This window comes from Mercenaria mercenaria, chromosome 13, assembly GCF_021730395.1.
Source record: "Mercenaria mercenaria strain notata chromosome 13, MADL_Memer_1, whole genome shotgun sequence".
In the NCBI taxonomy this organism is placed as follows: domain Eukaryota; kingdom Metazoa; phylum Mollusca; class Bivalvia; order Venerida; family Veneridae; genus Mercenaria; species Mercenaria mercenaria.
In genome coordinates, this window is record NC_069373.1 from 74,299,516 (window position 1) to 74,318,589 (window position 19,074).

The window sequence follows — 19,074 nt, forward strand, 5'->3', positions numbered from 1 at the left end:
ACGTACAAATAGTAAATCTAGTTTCGTATTTATAACATAGCATCAATGTGAAATCCGGCAAATGGACACGATTTACTTATCATTTTATAAGAAAGGTTTCCGGAGCGGAAGGCGTTGAAACACACCACTCTATATATAATGGATGTAAAACTAACAGATGATACCATTGTTTACAGGAAGATCTGAGAAAACAACCCAACACCAGCGTTCACACTTGCTTTTTATTACTAATTCTCAAGTGCCTGCTATGTTAAAGCGGATGTCTCGCATTTTACTTCTTACTTCTTTGAAATAAATTAGAAGTAAAGATCAACAGCAATGTTTCAGACTGACCTTTCTCTTTTAGGTACAGTCTGAAAGAGGTCAATGCTCTATGTACGTATAAAGCAACGACTGCTTCAATAACGGGTTTAAAATTCATAGCACAAGTCCGGTTGGTACGGTGTCTTAACTTAATGTAAACTCCTGAAAATCTCCTTCCGACACCACAATTTCATGCTGAACTCACATGGTAGATCCATGAAGGCCACATTTTGTGTCCTTTTTTACAGAAGACGTATCAACAAGATTAGACATATCATCGTAACCAATACTTTTCCAGCAATCATTGGCATTGTTTTTGTTGTTGTAGTTGTTTTAAAATATTTAAAGTCAATGACCTTTAACAGTATTCTGTGCGTGAAATGCAGCCCTTGAAAATTAGTTCATCCGAAGGCCAGCTTGGTCAGTCTACCATTTCCAGTAAAAGAGACCAAGTCTCTAGATTTTCAGCACATAAGGCTCTGTCCAGACTGGGTTCCTGTTTTCCAGTACGTGAGGCTATTTTTAGTCTGGTGTTCTGACTGGTATTTTCTGACACTTCTTAGCCTGGGTTCCTTAACTCTGATTTCCGACATTTTAGACTATGCCTGTAGTTTCTCAGCACGCACGCACGCACGCACGCACACACGCACGAGGACTGTACCTAGACCAGATTAACTCTGATTTCAAGCATATGAGGCGGGGTCTAGTTTACTAAATTTTTCACTTTTATCATAAAAAATGGTTTATAGTATGCGCAGCTAAATATTGTTTGAAACTAATTGACGGGTCAAAAGAAGATAGTTTAAAATTCTAATCATTCTGTTAACCACTTTAATATTTCTTTCTAATAACAAAACGTAGGCCTTAAGCTAATCTCATAATGTAAAATGTGATTTACGGCACGGATGATTCTGCGTACCATTATGTTTGATTTGTTAATAATCAGATTCCTTTGAACTGATGCACTGCACGTGAAAAGTTAATCTTATTAGACTAAGACAGACAGGGCGTACTCAAACATTTTAGTTTATTTACACCATTCAGCTTTCTGAAAATATGGTCTTGCCTCTTTCCACCTTGCTAGCCTTTTTATTAACCGAGAAAATTTTGGATCCGTCGCAAATGAAGTTTGGTAGATATGGTTGATGATCTGCTAATGGTTAAGTAGACTGCGTTGAAAGGAAAAGAAGAATGAATAATTGCATTTTGCAGCCTGTGAAAGCAATCTTACGGACTATTACCGTAGGTCCTATTATAAATATACTCCTGTTCTAGTGCTGGAAATCTCCTGTATAAATAGATATGGTAGAAAAATGCCCAATATGGAGACTTAGGCCATTTCGATGTTAATGTTTGTTCAGACTGACGGTTCACTATAATCTCGTTCTTCAGTAGAATATTTGTTACTAAAACTGTTTGTTCAGATGAAGTTCCATCCTTATATGTAAATCCATCATTGACCACAATATGGCAAATATGACGTCAAACACAGAGAGCTGAACATAATTTAGCCTAGAAAAGAAGACTTCAAAGAAAGTTTCTATTCCGCTGTAAACAACAACAGAGAATAATGTTCATTGACAAAACATGCAACACATTAAAAACTAAAATAAAGAACTTTGAAACATTTCTGTATAGTCCTTATCATTTTAGTCAGCTGCTGTTCAAAAACAAAGCTCTAAAAACCTATGTCCGTTCACCTGTTTGTGTCTGTGAATGATCTAAATATCTGTTACTTTTAAAAGCGCATATCTTATACGATATTTTCGCGGCTGGCCTAGTTATGTGTGGAAATAAAAATCTGGTGTTCACCTGAAAAAAAAAAGTTATATCGTACATGCGAAACAACATTTTATCTCATATTGTTTTTCAGTGGATTTAACTAAATTTAGCCAGTGCATTATCACGCTCAACCTCATGACGACATATTTTTATTTTCTTTGGGAAGATATTAGTTTTTGTGAAGTTTATCTTGAAAGAAATTATTTACATCTTTGTCATTACTGAAAATAGAATGATCTATTCCCTTTAACTGAAAGGTAATATATTGTACACTTCATACCTCTGATTGCAAGCACTGGTTTATAAGAATGTATAAAATGACTGAATTTAGTATATTGAGAAGACACTTTCTCCACTTGCAGTGTGGGCACTTTCTCCACTCGCAGTGTGGGTGGCTGCGGTCATTGAAAGTTGCTTTTCCTGTTGGACTGTTTACTACATAACATCACTAAAGGGTACCTGTAATACGCAACCATCTTTTTAAATGTACCTAGTTTTTTTTCTTTATTTGTTAGATATTTAATGCATTACTTGCGCACAAATATTTTCTACAATAGGTCAAACACTTTGCCTTCGGGTGAACTAAATGAATTTCTATTCACAACTGTCATCTGTAAAATAGTGCGCCCAACCAGCGTTATTCTTTTCGCGAGAGTTTGTTTATATTTACGTGTCATTCAACACTGAGAAAATATCACTGATCCAATGTTTGTTTTAACATGCCGGTAGATAGCCTGTTATCATCCGTTCTTTAGTAACGATAGAGTTACAGAAATAATACTGTCATTCAATTGATAATCTGAAGAAAAAAAAATGTTGGATTGTTTTTGTAACACTCTAAAGTTATGTCAAAATGTACTATTCAAGTCAATTTACATAAAAAATACAGACGTGGTTAGTCAGTGTGAAAACAACAACAACAACAACAACAAAATATAACCAACATTCCTTCAAAAGCTGGATATACTGCCGACATAGTTAACATCGCAGGCAATGACTGAAACAAACTTAACTAATCAGAATACCTGGCGAGGGCCGATCATTAATACTGAAAAAGGCCCCAACCAATTGGACCTTGATATTTCGAATCTATTTATTTACGTGGGTAGGTCCGTTTCAAAATTTATCTACTTAGGTAAATTAAATGTTCTGCTTTTTCGCAATATCACCGATGCTGGCAAAATTATGACTACATTAAAAAGTATTTACTAATGTAGTAACATTATGAAACTGAAAAAAAAACTAGCCACGATTCAAAACGGCCAAACGCGGATATCACATCCTTATACACATTTAATATGAATATGTAATTGCGTTCAGTCGAAATATAGCGAAAGAGAGTGTATTTTCTTTTCAATACTCTATAAAAGCACCCGTGTATTTTCTTTTCAATACTTTATTAAAAACACCAGTGTATTTTCTTTTCAATATTATATAAAAACACCAATAACATAGCCGTTGTTAGTATTCATTTCCAAAATTGTCACGCGACGAAGGCAACTTATAGCATTTCTATGTACTACCACAGCTATGCAAGAACAAAAAAAAAACGATAAATACACATGGTATCACTGCAAACAGAGTATACTATGCTTTTAACAGCAGCGATACAGTCCAAACATTTAAAACCAAAGCTTTAAACTTTAAACCAATAGCAATCAAAGGCACATTTAAACCAGCAGATAGACTTAGGTCTTATGCGGCTTCATCCTTACAATTAAATATCCATATTCAGAAACAATATGATTCGTTATCAAAAGCATTTATAAACTATTTTATTGCAAAAAAGGAAAGAAAAGAAAACAACTGACTTGAGGCGTTATATCTTTAAAAGCATAATTCATGGAAGATGACAAACACACATTTTACACACTTCAAAGACAACAATATTTTTCTTTTATTTCTCCGTGTTTTTTTTTTTTTTTTTTAGTTTTTTTTTTCACAATTAACTTATTTTCACCTTTTGATAGAATCTAGAATCTTGCGTCTGAAGTGTTTTGTCAGTTCAAAGTGTTTAGAAAGAATATCACCGCGATGATCTTCACAGACGTGTCAAAAACACGCTGGTAGCTTTGATGAAAACCATGCTCTGTTTGTGTGTGGTTCTTAGACAATTACATGATGATATCTACTGATACACACTCTTCAATGTCCCTCAAGTTAAGTGTTAAGTAGGGAAAAAATGAGAAATTAAAAGCCGCGAGACGTGTTTAAACTATATAAAATAGTATTTATATTAGTTTTGTTTTATTTTTCAACATAATATCTGACCTTGAAAAACAAATCGGGCATCCATTTTGTTGACATGATAACAAGGTGGTAAAAACTTGAAAAAGAAAACGTCATCGAAATAGAAACAGAACTATTTACACTGACGATCAAAATAGACGTTTTATAGACGACAAAACACATAAAAATTTCAGTGTAGAAAAGAGTATGAATGAAAACATCTAAAAAGGGTAATTGCATAACGGCACACTATAATACAGTATATCTTTCAAACTCTATATTTCTTTTCTCACATTTTTGTTGTTGTTGATGTTGTTGTTATTGTTGTTGTTGTTGTTCTTGTTTGTTTTTTGTTGTTGAAAATATCGCCTCACTATATCGATACCGGGCGTTCTTTGAAAATCAATACAGGAGGTTTAGTCGTCGCCGTCTTTCTGCAAGTTTCATACAACAATTTTCCTTCAATGCACCGATGTCCTTCACTTCCGGCAGAAGTATCTTCACACTGCTTTAACTTCTCATCTAGAGCTTTAGACTTCCCTGTCTTTTTCAAAAGTTTTATAGTTGTGTCAAACTGCACAAAGTCTAAAGGCTGTGGTTGGTTCTCTGTTTTGACACAGTCTTGAACCTATGAAGAGTAAACAAGGTCAAGGTCACATGTTTCATAAAGTAGCAGTACCCATTGGCAAGGACGTTGATGAATCTTCCTAAGTCCTTGCCATTAATACAAGCAAAATAAAAAAGGTTTAGATAGTTTTACTGGTAATTAAAAGAAACTTTGATCACCCAGAATCGGTTCTGGTCGGTTGACTTTTTTTTGACTGCAGAGCTACCTTCTTATGCTTTAGGAAGAGTTTTCCGCAACATTTCATGTTATGGGCAAACATTGTTGTTTTTTAAAAAAAAACTTTTTCTATGCTCGTAATGATATGAAAAAATTGTCATTTACGTTTTGTATTTGTACAAATTAAGGTTACATTATTGTCATTGTTAAAAATTGAAATAGTTCAAATAAAGAAATAAAAGCACCTTCGGAGCTTTCCTTCCACCAACTGAAAAATATTCTGATAACTTCTCATGAGCTGTGCTGTCACACGTTGACGAATATTTTGCATTTGGCCTCTGATTTCGTGCACTTGACTGACTCGTTGTATTCTCTCCGTCTTCATTTTCCTTTAAACAAAAATGATTTTTTTTTGTTCTTGCAAATTCAATAATTTCTCAATATGGTTGCATGGCTTGGCTTATATTATAAAATTGTACAAAATGAGGCAAAGATTAACCAACATCATCTGCATCAATGACAGTTAAACCCGTTTGATATTACTTATGTATGAAAATAATACACTATTTGTTTCTTGCTTATTGTAGATTATTAAACAAATTTGAAAGCTTAATGATTAAACTGATTCAAAAATATAAAAATGGTTGTTGTGATAGTGTAAGATTATTGCATTGCATTTTGTTAAGTTGAGTTATAAGACTTGTCTCAAAGCCAAGGACTTCATGTTACGAAGCGAGTGTCGAGACTAGTCTCAGAACACAGACTGCTGGTTGGTTGCTTCTTTGCACAAGTTTGAAATTGACCAGTTGAACAATGTTACTTTTCTCCCAGTACTTTCTTAAAATATTTCCTACGATAAATCTTGATGAGGCATAATAATTAACAAAATTGATTTGACCTAATTTGGAATTGCTTTTCGTAATGACATTACCTCCTCAGATTCCGTAATCTTCATCGGATCATTGTTGCAACAGCTGTCCAGAGGTATAGATCCTGACATGTTACTGTCCTTTCGTCTTCCTGATCTGGAATGCAAATGATTTAGCAAGAAGTCTTTAGCAAAACTATGCCTAACCTGTCCACTTTTTCATTACAGCATCTGATGAAAAACAAAATCAAAAACAAAAACAAAAAAACACTTGAAAGTGAAAAAATAATATGTAAGCAAAACCACGTTATCAACATAAACAAAAGTATTTCAGCATAATATCCCCAATAACCTTCAAGTTTTCTAAACTTGCGGAAAATAATGGTAAACTAGGGATGTAGGTTCATTTGAGTATGAACTACTTGCATCTTTCGGCGTCTTCGTAGATAGTAAGTAACACAAACGACGACCAGTAGTATTAGGACTGCACCATAAGAGCCCCCAACAAGGCCCCATATCTCGCCTCTGCTCATACTGACGTCATCCGAACTCTGAACAACTGTAAAATTAAATAATTGAAAAAAGCTAACACCTTTTAAATAAGTTTAAATATACAGATCAACCTGTGTTGTAATATGGTAGAACTTTTTTCACAATGTTTTACAGGGACATGCCTCCAGATGATCTTAAAATTTCATTTTCTTTGAAAACAGACAGCAATTTATATTATATATATAGAAAATGATAAAACAGTACTGTTTAAGTAAGATTTTTAATTTGTATCATATAAAATAAAGCTGGTTTCCTTATATTTGTATCTACATCTAATAGCGTGACTAACGTTTTTGATAGTTTTCTACATACGAGGGTTGTTCAATAAATACGTAGATTAGCGTCACAACGTTGTACCCTTAATGTAGATCTATACATAGAGCTCCAAATTCGGCTACCCCTAGTGGGCCTCAGTCAGACGGCAGCATGTCAGTACATGCGTTCAGCTGTTTAGACGTAGTAGAAGATATGACTAACCTTAATGCGCAATTTAGTATAATTTCGTTTAGTAACCATAGCAACGCAACAACCGCCCAGTTGACGCTGTCGATAACTGCAACTAAAATTACACAACGTCTTGGAAAAGAAAATCACATCAATTTTGTTAACATATTTTTTTAATATTTAAGTGTTGTCTCAATATAACTCATTTATTCTAGTTCCTTAATAAGGCATAAGATTGATTTATTTGTTTTGAGTGGACGGATAGCTCAGTGGTTTGCACACTGGCCTTCCAATCCTGAGGTCGGGGTTCGATCCCCGGCAGCTACTCGGGAATTTTCAGAAACGCTTTTCAGTGTTTCCCACCAACTAGAGGTGTACTGGTCAGGAACCCAGGCAATCCTTGCGTGTATCAGTGCTATACACTGGGCACGTTAAAGAACCAGGTTGTCTATTCGAAACGAGCTAGGCTAAGTTAGCCAGATAAGCCTGTATCTGATTTCTGATCTCTCTGTCGTGGGGGCTTTGTCTCATTCTGTCCCTCTGGTCAGATCGCTCTGTGTCTGTACTAGTAGAGGATGAATTATGCGCCCTGTGTGGCTGCATTTGAACTATGTAAAGCGCCTTTGGCGCTATATAAATCTGGTATAATTTAATGTACAACGCCGGTGAATATACTATGTGTAAAATTAGGCGTTTAATCAAATAAAGCAGTTTCAGTTTATGATTTCCAGTGAATTGAATAATAAAAAAAAATGCAACCCCTACCTGCTTCAGTTAAATAAATGTTTTACACAAAAATGTGATATCTTAATGAAAATGAATAGTCTCATTCTTCATGTGCTACAATGAGTTTTAATCACAGAAGTTGTTAGAATATTTCAACAGATTTAAAACACGATTGAATTTCGTAGACACAGTTGACGTTATGAAGACGTCGTTGACATGGACCGCAAAGCATACTTCTTGCATGGAACAAATAAACTGCACGATAACAATCTTCAGATTTGGTACATAAGCTGCAGAGACTCTTTGTTTCAAAATGATACAAACTTTAGAAGTCTTTATTTGTTGGTTTGGAAGTTATGGCATCAGTCTACGTATTTACTGAACGGCCCCCATAATTTGTTGATTAAAATAGTGTTGTTCCTAAAATACACAGATATAACATTGTATGTTCTTTTTATTGCAATTACTAACTGATGAACACTTTTTGAATTAAAAATAATTGACATAAGTCTGAAGGCGTCAGCTTCGAGATGGTTAGAACTAATACAATGCGAGAACCATTTCTAATATTGATTAAGACAGTTGACGTTCATTATAAATATATATATTTCATCGATTCAATTCTGTTATCAAGCAATGCTCTAAGATAAGATTCTTCTAAGCCCAGTATGTCAACGTTTTATTTGGATGCAATACTTATTCTGATTTTAACATCATTATCCATACCGTCTTGGCTGGTTCCAAGATCCGTTGTTCGAATTTTCGGCCCTGGTTCCCCCGAGGTGTAAGGTGCAGCAGTATCACTACTGTTTTGGGATATTCCAAAACTGGTGCTACTAGTTTCTTCTTTAGATTCGTTAATGATGAAAGGAAAAGGCTGGGTCACTCTTGTAATTGTAGGAGCAAAAAGCTCAACAGCTTAAAAGAGAACTATAGATAAATTGCCATTTCAATTACTGTCAAATTAGGTTGGCTAATCATATACATCAATGCTTCGTTATTTAGGGGAAAATGATAACACAGGCATAAGCATATGCAAACGTGCAAACACACAAGCGCACGTGCTCTCGTGCAATGCCAAACATAAGTTACAAAAACTTTTTATCATTCATTAAAGAGCACCATCGCTATGTATACTTTCTTGAGTCCGAGCGTTCGCTATTTATAACACTTTACAACTGCATCCATTGTATTCTAAGCATAGCTTTTTCTGTAATAAGAAAAATCGAAAAAAACGAGGGTTTGGTCCATTCTTGCGGTAACCATTATGAAATTACTACCGTTAAACTATTTCAAAGGCACTGATATCTTTATTACTATGTGCAAGTCGCCTTTATAGTTAGATATGTATATGGAATATCAAACTATCGATACATGGTTAAATTGAATATCGCGTTATCAGGATATACTGCAAAATTTATAATCCAGTCACAAAGTCCCCTTTAAAACCTAAATTTTGAGTCAGCAGTCTAATATTCTCGACATATTTCCATATTTCAGCTTTACTTAAAGCAAATGCAGCGGAAAATACACTAATGCCGCGTATAGTATTGCAAAAGTAATTCACAGCGACACTAGTATTGCAAACTGAGTACTTTCATCATTATCAACAGCATAGACATATTAGTAATCAAAATTGACATTAATATTGCAAAAGCACTTTCAAAAATATCAGCAGCATAGTGATAGTAATCCATATCCACATTACATATCCACATAAATCAAAGCACTTCAATAATTCAGCCAAGGAAGTAACCACCAATTATATGCAAAGCACTTTCAAAAATATCAGCAGCATAGCAATAGTAATCCCTATCCACATAATTGAAAGCATTCAAAATATCGCACAAGTGAGAGTAACCATATCCACTTATTGCAAAAGCACTTCAAAATATCAGCAGCATAGTGAATAGTAATCCCTATCCACATTAATATTGCAAAAGCACTTTCAAAAATATCAGCAGCATAGCAATAGTAATCCCTATCCACATTAATATTGCAAAAGCACTTTCAAAAATATCAGCAGCATAGTGATAGTAATCCCTATCCACATTAATATTGCAAAAGCACTTTCAAAAATATCAGCAGCATAGTGCATAGTAATCCTATCCACATTAATATTGCAAAAGCACTTTCAAAATATCACAGCATAGCAATAGTATCCTATCCACATTAAAGCAAACACTTTCAAAATATCAGCTGCAATAGTAATCCCTATCCACATTAATATTGCAAAAGCACTTTCAAAAATATCAGCAGCATAGTGATAGTAATCCTATCCACATTAATATTGCAAAAGCACTTTCAAAAATATCCAGCAGTGATAGAACATACCAATAATGCAAAAGACTTCAAAAATCACACTAATAGTATCCATACCCATTAATATTGCAAAAGCACTTTCAAAAATATCAGCAGCATAGCAATAGTAATCCATATCCACATTAATATTGCAAAAGCACTTTCAAAAATATCAGCAGCATAGTGATAGTAATCCCTATCCACATTAATATTGCAAAAGCACTTTCAAAAATATCAGCAGCATAGCAATAGTAATCCCTATCCACATTAATATTGCAAAAGCACTTTCAAAAATATCAGCAGCATAGCAATAGTAATCCATATCCACATTAATATTGCAAAAGCACTTTCAAAAATATCAGCAGCATAGCAATAGTAATCCATATCCACATTAATATTGCAAAAGCACTTTCAAAAATATCAGCAGCATAGTGATAGTAACATCCACTTAATATGCAAGCACTTCAAAATATCGCAGCAAGTGAAGAATCCTATCACTTTATTCAAAAGCACTTCAAATATCAGCAGCATAGTGAGAGTAATCCCTATCCACATTAATATTGCAAAAGCACTTTCAAAAATATCAGCAGCATAGTGATAGTAATCCATATCCACATTAATATTGCAAAAGCACTTTCAAAAATATCAGCAGCATAGCAATAGTAATCCATATCCACATTAATATTGCAAAAGCACTTTCAAAAATATCAGCAGCATAGCAATAGTAATCCATATCCACATTAATATTGCAAAGCACTTCAAATACAGCACAAGCTGTACCCAATCACATTAATATGCAAAAGCACTTCAAATTCACACATAGCAATAGTAATCCATATCCACATTAATATTGCAAAAGCACTTTCAAAAATATCAGCAGCATAGTGAAGTAATCCATATCCACATATAATCCCATTATATTGCAAAAGCACTTTCAATAAGAGCATAGCAAGTAATCCATATCACATTATTGCAAGCATTTTAAGACTAAAAATGCGATAGTAATCCACATTGACATTACTACTGTAAAAGTACCTTCAACATTATCAACAGAATTGCGATAATAATCCACATTGACATTACTACTGTAAAAGTATCTTCGACATTATCTACAGCATTGCAATAGTAATCCACATTGACATTAATATTGCAAAAGTACTTTCAATGTATAATGTCGACAGTATTGCAATAGTTATCCACACTGACATTACTACTGTAAAAGTACCTTCAACATTATCAACAGCATTGCAATAGTAATCCACATTGACATTAATATTGCAAAAGTACTTTCAATGTATAATGTCGACAGTATTGCAATAGTTTTCCACACTGGCATTAATATTCCAAAAGTACTTTCAATAATATCAACAGTATTGCAATAGTCAAAGTCGACCTCCATAGTCTAAGATATGTCAACATGATTTCTTTTTACAATAAAAATACTTTACATCTGTTTTCTTAACAGTTAGTTTAGGATTCTTGGAAACTGTATGATAGCATTCAACCGCCAATTCAGAACTTACATGAAGAAACACAGACATATATATGCTTGTTTGTACAGTTGTCTCTTCGGTATGCCAGTGTCCCATCTGACAACTTCATTACTCCTAGGCACTCTTCTATCATATTTTGGCCATCTGAAGCAAAAATCAAAATTATATTATATACGTTTTTTGTGCTAGAGCGTATGCCGAATAGTCACATGAGAATCGATCCGTTTTATCAAAACAAATCATTACTAAAGCCGTGCCCATTGTCGTTTCAATAGAGTAGAATATCTTTTATTTCCATTTTCGGACCCTCTCGGGCATGACAATTTTGATATATACACAAAGTTTCAAAAGAGATATTCACTAACACTACAAATCAACAGAAAAAAATAGTAATAATAAACAGTAATGTAATATTATGACTAGTAATATAATATAATATTATGATTAGTACAATATTATATCAAGGACTTACATACATTTATGACATGAGGAAAGCCATGAGAATGGGTTATTTAAAGAGCCTACACCACTATTGGATCCATTGCTATATCTAAGACAAAAGCAGTCATATATAAATCTGGCTAACAGGTTTAAGATGGACACATCATCATTACTTAGAAGAAATATTAGTTTATTCATATCAGATAGTAGCGAAAAGTTTTTACACTTTTCGGAAACTTTTTTGAAAAAAATAAGCCCTGAGAGCGGAATACTTAGAGCAGTTTAAGAGTTAATGTTGTTCATCTTCAATCTCCCCAGAACCGCCTGTTTTCCAAAGGAATTTTACTGTATCTGCCTGCTTCTATTTCCATTTTATGAGCATTTATTCTATATTTGGCAAAACAGGATCTAATTTTTCCATCATTTATGGCACGTAGGTAATTATATAGCTCAAAAATGTTCTTAAATTTTGCAAATATACGCAGTTTACCTTAGTTTCACTAATTTTGCCACTGTTGTCTAACACCTTGGTGACCTTGACCTTGGGTATAATGGGCCCAGCCCCTGCACATACCTTGTTGTATGCTGGACAATGTTTATGTGAAGTTACAGTAAGGTATAAGCAATAGTAACAAAGATATGACAGAGAAACAAATGTTGCCGAAAAACTTTAACCAAGAAAGGTCACGCCGACGCCGGGGCGAGTAGAATATCCTCCCTATTCACCGAATAGTGGAGCTAAAAACTAATATAAAATACAACGTACGTATTTTGTACTTATTAAATCTTTGCTTTAATACAGATTAAATGATATTTATTCTGGCTGCCATGCGTCTGTTATTCCTGCCGAACAATGGACACACTGAAAATCCCCTTAATGAATTAACAGGGATGGAAAAGACTAATAGATATTTATGAAATTTTGTGTTAATCAGAGAGTAACACAACGTCTTTTTGTATGACGGGATTCCATAATTATTCAGATAAAAATGTTTTCGCTTCTTAAATATTAAATAAATTCAAGATTGGCATTCATAACATGACAGGCCGTTGATACCAGTCTTTAGATTCTTCACAATTACAGAATTGTCTAATTCGAAATAATTTTATCGTAATTAAATACCCTTTTGACCCCTATTATCGTCGATCTTGTAGACTTATGGTGTGTTCCCCATCCCGCAATGTTGTAATAAATACTTTTGCAATGTTCGGAATATGATGACAATTTGACTCCTCGTGACCTTGAACTTAAAGACAATGGAACGTTATGAATAAGAATTATGATGAATTATACCAAATCAAATCAGGAAAATAGAGGTACAGCCTGGAAAAAGAAAGTACAATCTAAGACCCTTTAGATCACTCGTGACCTTGATCAGTGCGATAAATACTTCTGCTGTATTTGACTGGTTTAGATTTCGATGTAAATGAGATGTGAAACCAAAACTTGTAGTCCTGTTTGGCGCCATATAATCTATACTGTGTTGGTGCGCCGTAAAACCCAAATAAATAAATAAATAAATTGACTGGTTTAGAAGGTCTGGACAAAGTGACACTAATAGACAGACGTACGAGCAGACGAACTGATTGCTTACCACAATGTGGGGCCTTAATAAAGGTTCAAGACATGGCTTTTGTAGAAATTTGATCGTGTTTTTCGATAATGCTTCAACCTCTTTCATAATGTGTAATACAGCTGAAATATAGCAAAACAAACATGCGTGTTTGTCTATCAACTGCTAATTTCATACGGGAGAGCCGTTATAGGATTTGTAATCAATGTCATGAGAAATAGTTCAGCTTTTAGATCAGTTATTACTTACCAAATTTCGGAATCATATAATCATCAGACATTCTTCCTATCCAGAAAGGGACATCCTTCTTCAGTAATGCAACAGTCTCTCTGACCTGTCCCGGTGTTGACACAATGTATAGGCTCCAATTAGTAGAGTTACTGCACAGGTCTTTGACCTCACTCCAGGACAGTGGATCACTACTAACAAATCTCTTTACTTCTCTTGAAATAGCTGAGAAAAACAACAAATTGGTTGAAAATGCATTGACCAAAGGCTTCGGGCAGTTGGTAGTCATGTGTTCTCTATAATTTCTCCTGGATTATGGAGAGCTATTTCATGACAGTTAAAAATAAACAAAAATCTCAATGAAATGTTAATTTCGGTAAGAAACGTCTGGCTATTCGAACTAGATTATCACTTTCAATACTAAAACAGACATAGACAGTAATCACATGACATCGATGTTAAGATTGTTGAATGATGTCATGAAGTGTTTGTAAATTATGACTATGAAATACGCGCCATTCTTGTACCACATTTTAGTAAATTTCCATAAATTTCTGGATAACAAGAACATACAAACTGTGTTTTATCTCTGTGTTTATTAAATATTTTCTTAAGAAAAAATATTTACCATTAAGACAAATATACGAGGTTAGTTTCGAATGCGCAGGCTGGTAGGCAATCTTCAGGTAGGCAGACGCATAACCTAGACGAACAGACGGAAGTCATTTTGCATGTGTACAGAACAAAGATCATTCAAAATCAGTTACAAAGAAAAAAATTACAAAGTACTAGTACAGACTGCCGTTGTTGTTCAATGTTCAAGACAGTCAATTAGTGCAATTTTGTAAGCTTTCTATTTTAATTTTCTGTTGGAAAGATTTGAGAATTTCAGAAGAGACGCTTGTCTATTTCGATTGTCCACAGAGAAAAGGGACATAATTTAGGACTTTGGTACTACAAACAGTTCTGTATATACATACTCACCCAGAACCCCAAGACAATCAAAGTACTGATAGTACAGTACTGATGGAAGGTGATTTATTTTAGTTCGTGTATGAAAAGAATCCATTCCAAAAATGGCACAAGCGCTAACAGCGCTTTGATAGTTAGAAACCCGATACATATAGGATTTAATTCGGCTAACCATATCATAATATGATACTGCGATCTGGTGATATATACAGTTATGCATTCAAACCCTCTGTAAAGTAAAAAGATGTCAAGTAAATTCATGCCGCCGATAGTTATTCGTAGTAAATTACTGCGCCATTTGTATATCTTCAAAGTATGTTTAACTATTTTTTACTGTGCTCTTAGAAGTGTTTCTTTTAATGTTACGATATATCAAGGAGTATTCCAACACATTTAGTCCTTGTCTGTACAACTTAGAATACCAAAAAATATTTTGTACATTCTGTCATTCTTGTAAATGTTTCAAAATGACTACTCACTGTGTACTAAGACAATAATCTTCTTTATTGAACATATGTATAAAGTTTTATATATTTCTTATATCTTGATTTGGTATCACTAAAACAGTTTTGTCCAGCTGGTTTTAGTTTTAAATCTAAAGTTTTTACTTTAAATACCAGCATATTTTCTTTTGTTTATTAGTTTTGGTTTAGCACCACTTAGCAAAAGAAATTCAGTCATGTAATGTTGAGCAGTTAACCTAACAAGTGTCCATGGATTCTGTACTGGAACTACTCAGTTCTCTGCAGGCAAGTGCTAAGTTCTCTGTTTTGTACAGGTGGGTGTAAGTCTACTTCTACTAAGCTGACTTTAGACACAACGTCTTTATTTAATCGTTACGGAGAGCAAAGGCCTCATCCAGATATCTGACTCGGGACTCTATGATTCATCCTACAAAGCTAGGGTTGGTTCTTTTTATGCTACTTTTTCTAAAATTCAAAAAGTAATTTTTACTAAGCTTGTCTTTCATTAACAGGAAGACTGAAAATATCAGCTGTATGATCATAATATTATGGATGCACAGATGGATATTATTGCGTGTTTTATTGAAATTCCATCTAAAATTAGAGTTACATGGATGGTGCAATATATATTTTAGGCTATTTCTGAAAAAAACAACAACAAGAAAACCTTAAAACTAACAGCTAACAGTTTAAAGAAATCAGTATGCGGCAATTTGGGCTTCAACTTCTTTTTAAATATCTTTTTAAAAAGCAATGGTTGTGGTAACGTATTTTAAAGTGTGTTACGGAAAACATATCACACTCTCTGACAAGTAAATAAGTATATTGTATTATTAAAGTACAAAATAAGTAATATTAATCATGTTATGGAATATTTTCTGAATAATTGATGCAATACATCAATGTTGTTGAAATGGTAACGTAACATGTGTAATGTATGTTACATTTTTATTCTTCCTTTAATAAAGTGTTTATTGTATGTCTACAAACATTGTAGACCACATAAAAATTGGTTTTTCATTGATAACAATTAATTATATCATTTTATTCAGTTTAAGGGGTTTCAGAATTTTATTCATTGTTTGTGACATTGCTTCATTTTATGCAAATTAGCTGAGCACATCCAGTTTTGAGTAAACAAATTTGCCATAAAAGTAATAAAATAATATATTACAAAACACTGAGAGACCTTAAGACCAGAACAAAGCTGATTAGTACATTTAAATTGATTTGAAACTTAGAAAATGTTATTTTTTAACAAAATTTTGTTATTTTTTAACATTCTCATTAATATTCATGAATATGCAAATTAGTAAATTAAATAAAAATGCTGCTTTTTAAAGGCCAATGTCTTAGCTCCATTTTGATACCATTTTTATTGTTCTATCGCTAAAACTGACCAAGATATGACTGATTATCATCTATATGGTTGTCCTTTTCAAAAATGAATGGTTGCCATGGAAACAGTGAAATCATATATAGTTCAAAAGAGTTTTTTCATGGGAAATGGTAGACCTCATTGGACCCCGTACTATACTGGTAATAAAGAATATGTTCTGTTCTGTTCTGTTCTGTTCTGTTGTATTTCAAAGTATAACATTTACAAAAATATCGTAAATCAGTACTTACTGGTATAAACATTATAAACAATTTCTACATTTTTGGCATTGATCCAGACAAACTCTTCAGGTTCTAAATCATCAAAGATTTTCAACATGTCCGGATCCTTTCCTGGGTCTGACAAGAGCAAGTGTTGAGACAATGTGCATACAAAATGAGCCATCGACCAGTTCGCCGGCATGGTAATAATGCTATATTCTGTAAAAAAAATATACATGCATTCACTGGTGTTTCATTTTACCAACATACTTACTGTGTGTTGTTGCCAGAAAAAATATCCGAATTGTTTTCAATGACGATTGTATGTTCTTGTCATGTAACTCTAAAGGGGACGCGAATTTTGCTAATATCTATGCAACATCACAAGTGCCATTTTCAAAAATAAAATATTAAAATTTAACAGAGTTTCTAAGTTTCACAGAGTACAAATATATGGTGTATTCTAAAAATAGCAACCGCCTTTAAGAGCGTTCTGATCTCGTCTCGGATAAGTTATATCATGTTAGAGACGGTGAAAAATATGTTTATGTTTAATATATTGAAGTTTAAAAAAAAAATAATTCTTATATCAACAAAAAGTAACTACAAGTACTTTTGTACTTACCAAAGTCAGCAGCAAGAATTGACTTGACAAACAGCCACGAAAATAGCAAAATATCCAGTAAAACTTTCATTTTCTTCCTTTGTGCATGTCCCTCAATAACTTTCAAGTTTTCCTAATTTTCAAGTCATTAAACTATAATTCATTTAAATAAATTAATTTGAGCTCACTGTCTGGTTTAATCTTATTTCTTTTAAAGTTGGATTTGTTTTAGTTAATGTAACATGCTAACATGGACATCTTTCAGCCTTATTGCGCAAAAAAGTGTAAAAGCTTTTTTTTAATGTAATTTGTTAAAGTAAGACGCTATTTTCTATAGAATAAGAACACATGGACATAGTCAATGAAACAAATGGCTAGTAATGACAAATAAAGGGAAGAAAACCACACGAAAACAAATGCATGAATCAAATTGAAAAGGGCTACAGCAAATGTGTAATTAGTTTCATCATGTGTCATCCATTGTATTTTTATGAACAAGGAAATAATAACAATCATGGACATTTTGAAAAGAAAGCTGCAACTGGGTTTATATTACGCATTAATATATCTTATCACACTACACAAAACCATATGCATATTTTTTATAGAGAATGAACAGTTCACGCAGTAAAACAAATGCTATGTTTTAAAACAAAACAACAACAAATTAATAAAACTGAAAAATTGCAGTCATTAACATAGATCTCTATTTCAGCCTTGGGAAAATTGAGCAAGGCAGTATGGATTTTGTTTCTACATCCATCTATTCACGTAATGCTAAGCAATTTTTCATAAACCAAAAGCAATGTTGGACTTGAGAAAGAGCCATGTGGAACATCTTGAACAACGGTTTCAGATTCAGATTGGCAGCTTGTTGTGACCTTTGGTCAAGATAAGGTATAAACCAAAGTAAGGAAAAATCAAATATATAGGCCTTAAATTGAATGACTAGCTAGGTGACTACTCTGGTCAGTGCATTATGACTTGAATAAATTTCTCGAAAATTGTGAACTTCTAATGGATGAGAATGTGAACAGAAATAATCATACTAATAAATAAATCAGCTGAACTATGTGGGCTGTCAAAATAATTCAATAACCGGCATTGTTGTTCTAAAATCATTCAAAAAGCTTGTTTTCATCAAATCTTTCTATGGATATACAGTTGAAACTCAAATTTCAAGGGATCAAGCGTTTTACTTCGAGATAAACGAAATTCGACGTAAGATGATATATTGTGTACGTGTTTTCAGGACGGGTCTTGGTAATGTCAAGATAGCCGGAATTTTGAGGTAAGTGATTTCGAGATACCGAGTTTAAACTATTTTTGCAGTGTCCCTCTATTAAGATTACAGGACATTTCACTAGTACAATAAACAGGAAAAAATAACTTTTATATATATAGAATATACAAAAGTACACTCTTTATTGGTCGCCGACAATATTAGATAAGCTCATGTTTGTTGAAAAACCTCTAAACAAAGAAAATGTAGGACTTTGCAGGAAAACAACTAACTAAATACTTTACAAGATAATATCGCGAACTTTAATTATATTCATCACGAGTGTACTGTGACGGCAAGGACTTAATAGTATTTTAGACCAAAAAAATACCAGTATACTGACCTAACTATAGCTTTCTTCAAAATGGCACCTAACAGATAATTTAATAAAATAAAAGATGATTCCATAGTATGTACGCGATGTTTGA

General features: G+C 33.4%; 1 protein-coding gene across 2 annotated transcripts; it reads right to left on the reverse strand.

Annotated features, from left to right (window-relative positions):
* Window positions 1-252: 252 nt before the first annotated feature.
* LOC128548031 (uncharacterized) lies at window positions 253-17,746 on the reverse strand. 2 transcript variants are annotated; one of them, XR_008366869.1, is made up of 11 exons: window positions 17,386-17,746; window positions 16,791-16,979; window positions 14,354-14,428; window positions 13,747-13,950; window positions 11,513-11,626; window positions 8,415-8,606; window positions 6,393-6,525; window positions 6,030-6,123; window positions 5,344-5,487; window positions 2,366-4,942; window positions 254-2,115 (listed from the first exon to the last, which is right to left on the reverse strand). XR_008366869.1 is itself a non-coding variant. In XM_053522303.1 (10 exons), the coding sequence occupies exons 1-10, from the start codon at window positions 17,453-17,455 to the stop codon at window positions 4,688-4,690; spliced, it is 1,470 nt and encodes a 489-aa protein (XP_053378278.1). In that variant the 5' UTR covers window positions 17,456-17,746; the 3' UTR covers window positions 253-4,687. The 2 variants fall into 2 exon arrangements, 1 of the variants encoding a protein (XP_053378278.1); XM_053522303.1 differs by having other exon boundaries at window positions 253-4,942.
* Window positions 17,747-19,074: the final 1,328 nt, after the last annotated feature.